The sequence below is a fragment of the Marmota marmota genome, unplaced genomic scaffold (assembly GCF_001458135.2).
Source record: "Marmota marmota marmota unplaced genomic scaffold, marMar, whole genome shotgun sequence".
Taxonomy (NCBI): Eukaryota; Metazoa; Chordata; class Mammalia; order Rodentia; family Sciuridae; genus Marmota; species Marmota marmota.
The window spans coordinates 23,752,001-23,764,395 of NW_026000016.1; the positions used below are offsets into that span (position 1 = coordinate 23,752,001).

The window sequence follows — 12,395 nt, forward strand, 5'->3', positions numbered from 1 at the left end:
GGTAGAGAGAGAGGAGGGGAGGGGAGGGGAGAGGTGGGGAGGGGGGAGGGTGGAGGATGGGAAAGGCAGCGGAGCACAACAGACACTAGTATGGCAATTTGTAAATCAATGGATGTGTAACTGATGTGATTCTGCAATCTGTGTATGGGGTGAAGGTGGGAGTTCATAACCCACTTGAATCAAAGTGTGGAATATGATATGTCAAGAAATTTGTAATGTTTTGAACAACCCACAATAAAAAATTCAAAAAAAAAAAAAAGAAACCTATTTTCTTTACCAATTATCCAGCCTCAAGTGTTCTGTTACAGCAGAAGAAAATGAACTGAACAGGATGATCTGTTTTATTCAAAATCCACCAATTTAATTGTCAATCTCATCCAAATACCACCACAAAAACATCCAGAATAATGTTTGACCACATATCTGGGCTCCATGGCCTGGCCAAGTTGATACGTAAAATTAACCATCATGAGTGGGGAGGAATCTATATTTCAGGAATCTGTACATTTAATAGTCTACCCAAATGTGTGGAGACCACTCTCAATACTCCATCCTACATTCATGGATAGTTTCAGGGTTTCTCCTCCCACTGCCTCCAGGGCTGATGGACTTCTTCCCTTTCTGAGGTTGGGGGGTCCCAGTTGCACGTTGATCTCAAAGCCAACTTTCTATCAAGCTTGGGGTGGGAAGTTGTTCTCTCCACCCAGGGCCACAGCACAGCAGGATGTGGAGATGTCCCTGGAGCCCAGGGCTCTGCTTCTCCTGGGCTGCCTCCAAAGGAGTTGGCAGCTGGCCACAGTGCCTACTTCCTGTCAGCTTCTCTTGGTTGAAGCTCTTCTTTTCCTTTCTCCCTCAACAGATCTAACTCTCCAGACCACAGGGAGCTTTTCTGGGAGCTGCTTATGAATCACCAGAACATCCACCAGACATTCCAATCATCCATCATGGTCTCCCTACCCTGGCTACCCATGGGACTTTTTCAAAATACCGATACCTAGATCCTTCCAAGACTTCCTGGAACAGAACTTGCTGGATGTGGGTCTTCAGCAGATGTGTGTTGAAAATGCTCCACAAGGGACTCTAATGTACAAAAGACTAGACACTACCAGGTCCACTAAGGACACATAGAAAAGAATGGCAGGCTCTGTTGGTTGCCTCCTGGTGCTATGCTAGAAGGTGAATTTCCACAATAAGGACACCAATGTTTCCCTGAAGACTCTTTATATGATTTGCCCTGTAACTGTGTAGCCCCTCCCACTCAGACCCTGAGCATGGCCACATGACTTGCTTCAGCCAACAGAACACTAGTAGATTTGATGCAGACTGAAGCTTGAAAAAAAAATCTCATGTGCTTTTCCACTTCTCCTCTATGAAGCAGAAACAAGCCTGGGGTGGCCACAGGAGGTTGAGATGTGGAGCAGAGGCCAATATCCCAGCAGAGGCCAAACTAGATTAGCTAATTTATATATCTGACCACCAGATATACAAATGAGCCCCAGCAGAGACCCGAAGAATGTTCCTCTACCCCTGGCCCAAGCCAAGGCCCACAGAACCAACCAGATGACCCTGGACTCATGAGAAACACAACATGGCATTTGTGGTGAGCTGATTTGATGCCTTACAGTGGTGGCAACAGAAGGAGAGGACCCAGCAGCTATCTAGATAGCAGTGAAAAGCCAGTGCCCTCTTACTTGTTAGGGACTTGTTCGACAAGCCCTTCATGTCCCCTGCTGCAGCCCTGGGAGAGAAGTGAAGTGAGGACAGGCCCAGTCTCTGGCCCCCGCCAGCTTCCGGTTCAGCAACCCCATGACAGCACTGCTATTTACTCAGAGAGGAAAATGTTCCACCTTTCCCTCTGACTAACAAGGAGTCTGCCTCAGAAAGCATCTGAAAATAAATTATACATGAGACATGGTGTCTGAACCAGTTGCAAGTTTTGTTCCAGGATATTTTTACTTTTCTTAAACATTCCCTTCAGGGGTGAACTATCCTACCAAGAAGTTAAAGAGAATTAGAAAGGAGGCTTAAAGGAATCCACTTGGTCCCATCAGTGGTGAGTAAAGAATAAGATATGGTCCCTGAGGCCATAGGTGGCTTTCAGGATTTGTATCTTCCCTTTAAAATAGCTGAGCCATATTCCTGTAGTGGTGGTCCCTAGGGAGTGTGTTTCAAAGAGAACCAATAATTTCCTCCATAATGTGGAGATTTAAAATGTGGGCTGTTGGGCTGGGGTTGTAGCTCAGTGGTACAGCCCTTGTCTAGAACATGTAAGGCACTGGTTCAATCCTCAGCACCACATAAAAATAAATAAAATAAAGTTATATCCATCTATAACTAAAAAAGATAATTAAAAAAATGTGGAGTCTTATCAGATCATCTCTCCTTCAGATCCCAGATCTACCACTTATGAACTGTGAGACCCTGGGACATATACTAACCTCTATACCTCAATTTCCTTAACTCTTCAGTGGGGCCATTAATAGAGACTACTTTTAGGATATTTCTGGGGATTAAAAGAGTTACTACTTTTTTTTTATAAGATTAGCTCTTTTTATTTTTTTTAAAGAGAGAGAGAGAGAGAGAATTTTAATATTTATTTTTTAGTTATCGGCGGACACAACATCTTTGTTTGTATGTGGTGCTGAGGATCGAACCTGGGCCACACTCATGCCAGGCGAGAGCGCTACCGCTTGAGCCACATCTTGTATTTGGGGCAAAAATGGGAGTTCATAACCCACTTGAATCAAATGTATGAAAGATGATATGTCATGAGCTTTGTAATGTTTTGAACAACCAATAAAAAAAAAAAACATGACAAAGCCAAAAGTGTTAAATCTCACTACTAATAAAAAACTGCATGTTTTTATTTTAAAAAAAAAAGAGTTACTACTTTTAAAGATTACAGTAGTCACTCAAGAAATGTAAACAGCTATTATTATTGTCACGGTGTAGAAATACCCCAAGGAAAGAGAATTCTAATCTGGAAGACTTCTCTGCATCAGGGATGGTCTCTCTAGGCATTCCACACAACTGCCTCTGAATTTATGTGTCCCTTTTTACTGAATTATGTCTTGCCTTTAAAATACTCCCTTCCCTCCAGAGCCCTGCAGGAAGACTGTACCAACAGCTTTGAAACCAAGACAATCGCAATCACTTTTGTGGCAAGGAATGCTGTAGCTAGAGAGAAGGTGCCATCTTCCCCATTCTTACATAGTTAATGCATGACAAATACTATGCACCAAAGCAACATGGTTCGTTTGTTCTTTCTTTTGTTCTTTCTTTATTTTTCTCAATGAATGCCTACTATCATGCAAGCAGTCTGTTAACTAGGCATTAATTAATTGCATGCTCAAAATGTTACTTTGATTGAAGCAAAATTCACATAATATAAAACTATCTATTTTTTGCTTATAGATTTTTTACTTTATAGCACTTTCTTTTTTTATTTGTTCTAATTAATTATACATGACAGTAGAATGCACTTTGACACATCATACCTAAATGGAGTATAGTTTCTCATTCTTCTGCCTTGAAATTATGGCATTTGCCAGTAAATGGATGGAGCTGGAGAATATACCGTGCTAAGTGAAATAAGCCAATCCCAAAAAACCAAAGTCCAGATATTTTCTCTGTTATGAAGATACTAATTCACAATAAGGGGGGATAGGGCTAGGGAAGAATACAGTTACTTTGCACTAGGTAGAGAGAAGTAAAGGCAGGGGAGGGTATGGAAATAGGAAGGGCAGTAGAATGAATCAGACATTATTACCCCATGTACATATATGACTACACAACTGGTGTGATTTTACATCATGTACAACCAGAAGAACATGGATCTTTCTTGAGGTTCTGGTTCTGGTATAGAAATGCATTTAGTAGCTCCTATTTAGGTCAAAGAAATTGGGATGGAATTTAAACCCATCTATTTATAAATTTATAGAATCAACAAATGACTGAACTTTGTCATAACATAACATAACATTGCTTTAAAAAGAAAGATGTTCCCCCTTATAAAAGTGGCACATGCTAATGATACCAAGTTTACCATTGCTATAGTTTGGACCTTGACAGTTCCCCGAAGGCCCAAGTGTTAAAGGTTTGGTCCCAGGGTGGTGCTATTCAGAGGTGGTGGAACATTTAGAAGATGGGGCCTAACGGGAAGTCCTCAGGTCATGGGGGTGTGCCCTTGAAGGGGATTTCAGGACCCTGTCTCTTCTCTGTCTCTTGTTTCCTGGCTCATGAGGTGAGTGGTTCACCCCTCCATGTGCTCCTGCCAGGACATGCTGCCCTTGCTGGAAGCCCAAAGATATGGAGCCACTCAATCTTGAACTCCAGAACCATGAGTCAAAATAACCCTTTTCTCTTTAGATGTTAACTACCTCAGGTCTTCTCCAGTGACAGAAAGCTGACTAATATAGCTATTGCCACAATAATGTTATATAATAACTCACTCCAAAATCCAGTGCCTTAAAACACCAGTCCCTTATACTTGCGCACGTCTAAAGGATCCATGGGCTCACCAGAGCTAGTGGGCATGGCTCTGAGCCCTGGATCTGCTCAGGGGAGCTCCCCATGCCTCTTATCCTCCTCACATCAATGGGTTAGCCATGCGATCATCTCACTGAACAGAACTGACTTTTCACTGTGAAAGTGTCACATCTCTTTCCCGTCGTCCCCTCTGACCGCTGCTTTTAGAACCACACTATGGAATTTTTGCAGTGGATGCAGGCAGCTCCTCACAGCTTCACTATATGACCCTTTTCTACCACAGGGGCATGGCTCAAAAGGGCGACAGGCATAGGTGGCCATTAGTGGGAGCACCTGAGGACTTATCACCACTGTGTCCTTTCCAGCATCAAACCTGGAGCACCTGCCCCCTGCTTCTATCCTTCCCAGTGATCTCAACTCCTGATTCTCACTGGCTCCTCCTCCTCTTCCCCCTCCACGTCTCCATAAGAACGTTTAATGGGAGAATGAAAAATATCCTCCACGAGACCTTCTTCTACCCATGAATGCCAGAAAAATCTGCAGTGAGACCAGATACATTCTTGGAGAAATTGCGACACGTTGTAGAGAACCCCAGAATTGTCAAGCAAAAAGGGACATCCCCAACTAGACGATAAGGCTGTCCCCCACTTGGGCATGCTCAGTCTAGCTCAAATCATCTCAGAGCCATGAGCTCATCTGACTTGGTCTAAGGAGTGTGCGCATTTCCTAGCCACCCCCCTTCCCTCAGGGCAACCAATGCCAAGGTTTGATCATCACAGCTTAAAGCAAGTTTCTCCTGCCCCTCATTTGGACTTGCACTTCAGCTCCTTCCCTGGTACCATTCCCTCAACTTGCAAATGCAACAGGAGGCCCCTTGGCAGTCTTCGCCCCTCAAGAACCCCTTATGTGCCTAAAAACATCCATCAAACCTTCCACGATGCGTCCCGCTCCCAAACCCGTACTTTATAGCAGCCCACAGACCTTATGACAGGCCCTGGTGGGGACAGCTTTGCACGAAGCAAGTGGCTCTTGCTACAGAAAAAATGAATCATAAGCACAAGTCGACACCAGCATCCTGCAGTTCAGACAATTACCCAAGGAACACATTTTCTGATAATTATAGAGCTAAAAATGGATCCACTTTGAAAATCCCTTCCTTTCTCCAGAGAAAGCTGAGGAGGTGGTTTAACAACAATCAGCTGCTGAGATGCATCACATTCTGGGGTGTTTGGGAGACTAGTTCCAAGAAATTTCTTGGAAGGTACAGTTCCCAGAAGGTGGTGATGCTAACTAGACCCATGAAACCTCCCCACCATCCCCAATTCGTGCCCATAGCTTGGGATTCTCAACTCAGGAGAGACAGGAGGAGACATTTAAAACAAGAGAGACAGGAGGAGGAGGCCCAGGCCATCCCACCTTTGGGATGCTGCTGGAACATCACATGACACTCATCTATGGAAATGAGTGGCGCTGCGGGGAACACCACCAGCCACAGATAATCTCAACCCCCTTCAGCAACAAATGTGGGCATGGGAATATTAAAAAGTGTTTCAGGCAGGAATAAAGGATCAGGACATTAACATTAACATTTAGTATGTATTGAGCACCTATGTGCTGTGCATATATTTTATCTTATTTAGTTTTCCCAACAACTCCTTAAGGGGGTACTGGGATTGCTATCCCCACTGAGAGTCACACTGAGGCACACACCATACATTGCACAGATAATAAGGGCACAGACAGGATGTGTGAGCAGCCAAAGTTTGCAGGCTTTACCCCCACCCTTTGGGTCTGAAGGCTGAGAGAAGATATTAGGAAGATTAAACACAGACTAAAGAAAGGGTTCAGGGCATACACATCGAGGAAAGGAAAGGGCCAGGAGGATCTGTAGGTTGGAGCTCTTCCATGTCAAAACTGAACACAATCTTGAGTTAAATTTGATTTTAAAATTCAGACTGTATGCAGCTAGTAAACATAGTAAAATACGTAAATTTTACTATGTCATGGACACCCCAGAAATGAAGAAATGAAAAGATTACTGACTATCCCAGTGTTCCCAAGAAGAAGGATTTATTTAGATTGCACAAGTGCTTGAAGCAGCACTGGTTTGATTCACTTAATAAATATTTATTGGGCATCTTCAATAGGCTACATACTGTTCTACATTCTATGTCACTAGATGTGACAGTGAGCTAAACAAAATCACTGACCTCTCTCTCTCTCTCTCTCTCTATCTATCTCTATCTTAAAAAAAAAAGAAAGAAAGAAATTACATTTAGAAAGGAAAATGGTCAGTGAAAATGGTCTCAGGTATCCAGGGCACAGAGACACAGAGGTGAAGAACTAACAATCGAACTGTAAGAAAACAGACATGCTTCTGACAAGAAAATAAGTAGGAGAAAGATTCCTTGAAGGAATAAAGCTGTAGGCATGTGGCTTGTTTCTGCTTCAAGTTAGAAAACCATGAAGCACTGGAAGGAGTGATTATCACCTGAACTCCTGAAGTCAGGGCTTCATGCCCTCTGATGTCTACCCTGAACTACTCTCTCTGGTATTCTCCACTATGATGAGCAGCGATTGTGTTAAATCTCACAGAACCAGTGGTAGTAGCATAGGAGAGGAAGGGCAAAAAAAAAAAAAAATGGGAAAAGGTTCTTGGAGTACCATGTTTCCTGGAGTAAAATGCCTAGAAACTTATGCAAACTGTATGCAAACGAGCAAAAGGCAATGCTAATTCTTGCATAATTTGCTTGCTCTTGTATCCTTGGCACTGACCTTAGAGAAGTCCAGGACTCTAAGGCTGTGGACAACAGAACCTTGGCAAAGACAGCCACAGGCCACTGTCTGCTGTCTGGCCAGAACCCAAGACCAGCAATATAGAAGTATGAACAAGGCTACTTAGCATGGATACAGATTGTCACTCTGCCAGAAAATACAGGGAGGAAACAAAAGGAAGCATGGGAGTCTGAGAAACAAACCTTTGATTTTATCTTGATCCAGTCCATGCCACTACAGGTCAGTCTTAAAGAGCAAACTAGAGACGATGGAAGTGATGGCTGGAACAGGTTATAAGTTGACTACAGCATTATCTAGGAAAGTGATTTACATATTCATGATTCAAATTATATGTTATTTTCTTAATCATTCTTTTTTCCTTGGATCACTAATATTTTCAAATGCATGTCTTATCTGAGCACACTTTCCCACTGTGACATACAAGATGTGGAATTCTAACATGCTGAGCTTCTTAGAAAACATTAAAGGACAAGCAATTAGCTAGAAAAATAATTGGCTTCTTGATTATGTTCTCTCTCCCAATGAAAGGTATCATTACTGAAATCCAAAAAAAAAAAAAAAAAAAAAACCCTTCAATACCTTGCAAAAAAAATTTTCCCTTCTGTCAGTGTTGGCCTAGCACTTGGTTTTTTTTCTTCTATCCACATAAGTCTCAAAAAACTCCATTTGGGTAGACAGGTGGTTTCCTAGGGCCTATGGTTGTCCACTCAGTACAGAGGTCAGGGAGGTTCTTTGGCTCAAGGACATGGACACTGCTTATTTCACCTGCAAGTTCCTGTTCTCTAAATTTTGCTGACACACTTCCCTAACTAGAGAATGACAGGGTCTGCAGATGGAGTGTGCTAAACACCCAGCTTGAGCTGTGCATACACACGCACACTTGCAGAATGAGTTTAGGGCAGCTGAGGTCTACTGCCCATCCATTCAGAGCAACTCTTTGAATGGCGTGGTTCCCCCTTTAATAATACCTCCCCATTCCACCCCTCCAACACTCCCAATGATCCTGTCAATCAAATTGCAAAGCTGAAAGCTGAATGACAAGCTGAAACCTCAAAAGCAACCCAACATCCCAGTTAAAGACATCCCTAAGTCAGGAGGGAGTGTTCGTGAGCCCAGCACCAGACTGGAACAAAGGCTAGGAGGCAACAGCTGCTGTAAATGCCATCCATCATCATTCAAAAATAAAGACCTTCTAAATCCAACCAGAGGGAACTTGCAAATATCCAGTGTCTTCCTGACACTTTGATTGATGGCCACCCCTTTTAATTAGCTCCTCTTGGTTCTGGTGGTTTCCAAGAACTGATGGCTAGCTCCCACCTCCTCCTCCCAGGCTGCCATTGGCCTTCGCGGGTAGACAGCACGGGGGCAGACACTGAGTCTCACCAGCCTCTTTCATTGGGGATCCCACCCACCACTCTGTAATCCTCCATCCTCCCACATGGAGCACCACACTGACCTTTCGCAGAAGGAAGCAGATGCGCTCGATGTTCCTCAGCCGTTCCCTCTATCAGGATGCACAGGAGAGAAAGGAGATAGGAGGTTAGAGGTCCTGCTGAAAACACTTGAGAAGCCCATACAATCCAACCCAGTAGAGGAAGCAGAACCCACCAGAGATCCTTCCTGGGCACACGGCCCACGGGTTCCCACCCAGTGGCTTTTTCTAACAGAATTTCCATCTCCTTGTCATAGTCATTTGCTCTAACAGCAAACGGCATGGGCTCAGCATCCCTCCCAGCCCAGCATATTTTTTCCTGCATGTACTCATCAGATGGTCCAACTGCAGAGTGGACGTCACATGCTCACCGAGCATCCTAAAGCCCAGGAAGGATGCCCCGCTTAGGTCACCAAGAGCATAGGTGCACCCATTAATGTTTAAGGCAAATAAGTTCTACCCCCATTGCTTTTTTTTTCTAAAGTGAGTGTACTCGGAGGGAGCAACCTGGCAATGATTAGACATCCACAGTGCCCCCGGACTAAGACTTTTCCAGAAGTCAAGTCCATATTGGAAGCCTGGCTCAAAGCCAAGAGAAGATGTCCTGAGGCTGGGCAGGTGATGCTGCCCACAGCACATGCTAAGTGCTTCCTTTTCCTGCAGTGACTTTCCTGTTTCTGAAGCCACGCTGAACACAGCTGCGGCATCTCCCGGCGCTTCATTACCAAGGCAATTTGGTTGCTGTAGATGTAACGGTAATGAGAGCCTCGTGGATCTGCAGAGGACAGGTGGCTGGGACACTTCAATTTCCCTAATTGAATCATAAATATAGTGATTCCTGTGCAGCCTGTACGCCCAGAGGAAGGAGCCCACATCAGGACAGATTAGTGTCCATGCGTCTAGGAAGATAGGTCACATCCTTCTCAACACACACGTGGGCAAGAGTGCACACACGTGTCCAAAAGAGGCTGCTACAGGGCACACACTAGCTCCTGGATACACTCTCAAGTCAGAGACCCTAAAGGATGACATTTCTCATTACTTCAAAATGACAGGAAAGGAAACCTTGAAAAACAAGGAGCCAAACAGAACACACCTCTTCTGTTCCACCCCCTCTAAGAGGGGGCAGGTCCAACAGAAGCCCAACAATATATGGATCTTTTGGGCATCTAAAATCCAAATGGGAGTTGGGGGTGTGGCTCAGTAGTAGTGTGCTTGCTCAGCATGAGCAAGGCGCTGGGTTCCAGCCCCAGGACTGCAAAAAAGAAAAAGAAAGAGAAGGAGGAGGAGTAAACATCAAATGGGCTGCTTGTCCTCATTGAGAAATGAGATCATCATAGAGATCAGAAAGTATTTGCCACTCAAGTCCTTCCAGGGCCGGAGTCACCAACCAGTAAAGTGCTTTTTCAAACTCTGAGACAGAAAGGCTTCTGTGAGGGTTCTTTAGTGTGCGATGAGTTCAATGAGATCTACCAAGCATTTCATTTCCTGCCAGGGAGTAACATTGCAAGAACTGGGAAACATGTCTAATGCTTTTCCATTTAGGGTTTTTATGTTATTTTGTTGTTTTTAATCCTAGATAAGAGTATCTTCCCCTGTGAGATGCTTGGGCTTTGAAAAGCCCTGGCGCCTTAATTAATTTGTTAACCAACTTGAAGTATAGCTATACTAGGAATTTAAAAATTAAAATTAATTAACTAATTTTCAAATTAAAAAATAGGGTTGGGGGTGGAACGCAGCGGCAGAGCATTTGCCTAGCATGCAACAGGCTCAGTGCTATTCCTAGAACCACACACACACACACACACACACACACACACACAAAAAGAAAGAAAGAAAAGAAAAAGCAGATCAAATAAATAATGAGCTGAGATCCAGCTACTATGCCACACAACTTCATCTTTCAATATTTATCCCTTTTTACCAACAAATAGTTACTGAAGCCTACTGTGTGCAAGTTCTATTCTCACATTGGCCTTTCATGGAAGCCCCTGGAGCTTAGACCAGTCCTGATTTTCTTTCTTCTGTCTAAACTATGGAACTTGCCATGGTGGACTGGACAAGGGCTCTGCAGAAACACCTCAAGGTTTCACCAACCACCTGAAACCCAGCATGCAATCTCCATGATGGAAGAGTGGAAAGGTCAGGTTTCTTCCTGAAGTAAGCATTGACTCATTCATAAATAAAGCTGTAAGTAAGCTGCTTGCTCTGTGTGTGTGTGTGTGTGTGTGTGTGTGTGTGTGTTAGGGATAAAACCCGGGGCTTCACAGATGCTAAGCAAGCGTCTACCACTGATCCCAAGCCCCCATAAGCTCCTTTTTGAGTCCAAATGAGAGGTAGGAAAGCAAACTCTCCACTCCCCTGGCATCCCGACATGGAGGTGCCCTCTCTATTAAATTAGAGCTGCTCTGTGCACCTGGTAGATATTGACAAGCCAGGTGTGTGATGTTGGTGCCAAACCCACAACATCCAAAAAAAGACATGAGACCCCGGGTGAAACAGTTCCAGGCCCGACCGACCCAAGTTCTCATGGGAGGATGGAGGGTAAGGCCAGCAGATTAAAAACAAAATGGATTTTAATGATTATGACTTTTATGAAAGACACTAAATTTTCAAGTGAATCTTAAAGATACTGTCATGTTTACTTTACACAGTCGACTTCGAAAGGGTTTGACTCTATTTCGTAGAATCAAAGACTGTGGTGCCAAAGGAGGCCTCAGAGACGACAAAACCAAGCTTCTTAAAGGGACAGCATGGAGTAGCGGTCAGAACACCTAGGGTCAAGACCTGGCTCCTCCACCTATGAGCTGAGTCCTTGGATAAGAAACTCAGCCTTATGAACTAGAGATTGAGGAAATGGGATCCCTCTGGCAGAGCTGCTGCCAGAATTACAGTGATGTATATAAAGCTCCTGGCACAGCAAAGACTCAAAGCAAAATTACAATTCCAGAAGTGACCCTTAACTTGACAGAGGGAGATCTGAAGCTGGGTCCCACCACATGTCATTTGGGACCTTCTCAAGAGCAAAACCTTCTTTAGGAGTCCTAAAGCTGAGAAGAGACTTTTTTGTCCCTGTTACTAAAGAATGACACCATAACCTTCCCAGGTTAAAATGGAATCACACTGGTAGAGACGCCGGTTCTCTCTACAGTTTCTGACTGAAAACTCAGCAGAGCTACTCAGACACACGAAAACTCATCCTCACACTGGAAACCATGGCTGGAAGGATCTTCAAACACAGAGCCAGTGAATCTGGATTAAGAGACACAGTGTGTTGAGAGAAGGAAGATGGCGGCGAGGGGAGTGCATTGCCCCCGTGTGCTGCTTCACTGTGTGGGAGTATGACAAGTCAGGACAGCTAAAGGATATCTTGTTAGGAATTTCCAGCAACAGTGGGGTGCTCCGGAACCTGGAGGAAGGATTTCCATCGCACGAGGATCGGCTACGGGGACTCAAACGCGAGAGGTTTGTCGCACGGAGGGTAACACTGCTTATTCAGCAAATCGCCCCGCGGCTAGAGTCCGCAGCGCGCGCTGGGATAGAGACGCAGGGTTACAGCGCTGCAGTTTCTGCCAGCCGCGCAAGCACCGTACTCAGGGCTGAATTCTGGGTTCGAGACGGGGGAAGGAAGCGGTCCATCTCGGTTCTCCACACCGGTCAGACCACAGAGGAGGCCAGC

At 44.5% G+C, this 12,395-nt stretch overlaps 1 protein-coding gene across 8 annotated transcripts in view; it reads right to left on the reverse strand.

Moving 5' to 3' along the window:
* Positions 1 to 12,395, reverse strand: part of Cnih3 (cornichon family AMPA receptor auxiliary protein 3) — a 266,894-nt gene that overhangs the window by 47,490 nt on the left and 207,009 nt on the right. For all 8 annotated transcript variants that reach the window (XM_048809306.1, XM_048809309.1, XM_048809308.1 and 5 more), the window contains one exon: positions 8,741 to 8,788. In XM_048809306.1, coding sequence (XP_048665263.1) covers positions 8,741 to 8,788 — 48 coding nt within the window. The remainder of the gene's footprint in view (positions 1 to 8,740; positions 8,789 to 12,395) is intronic.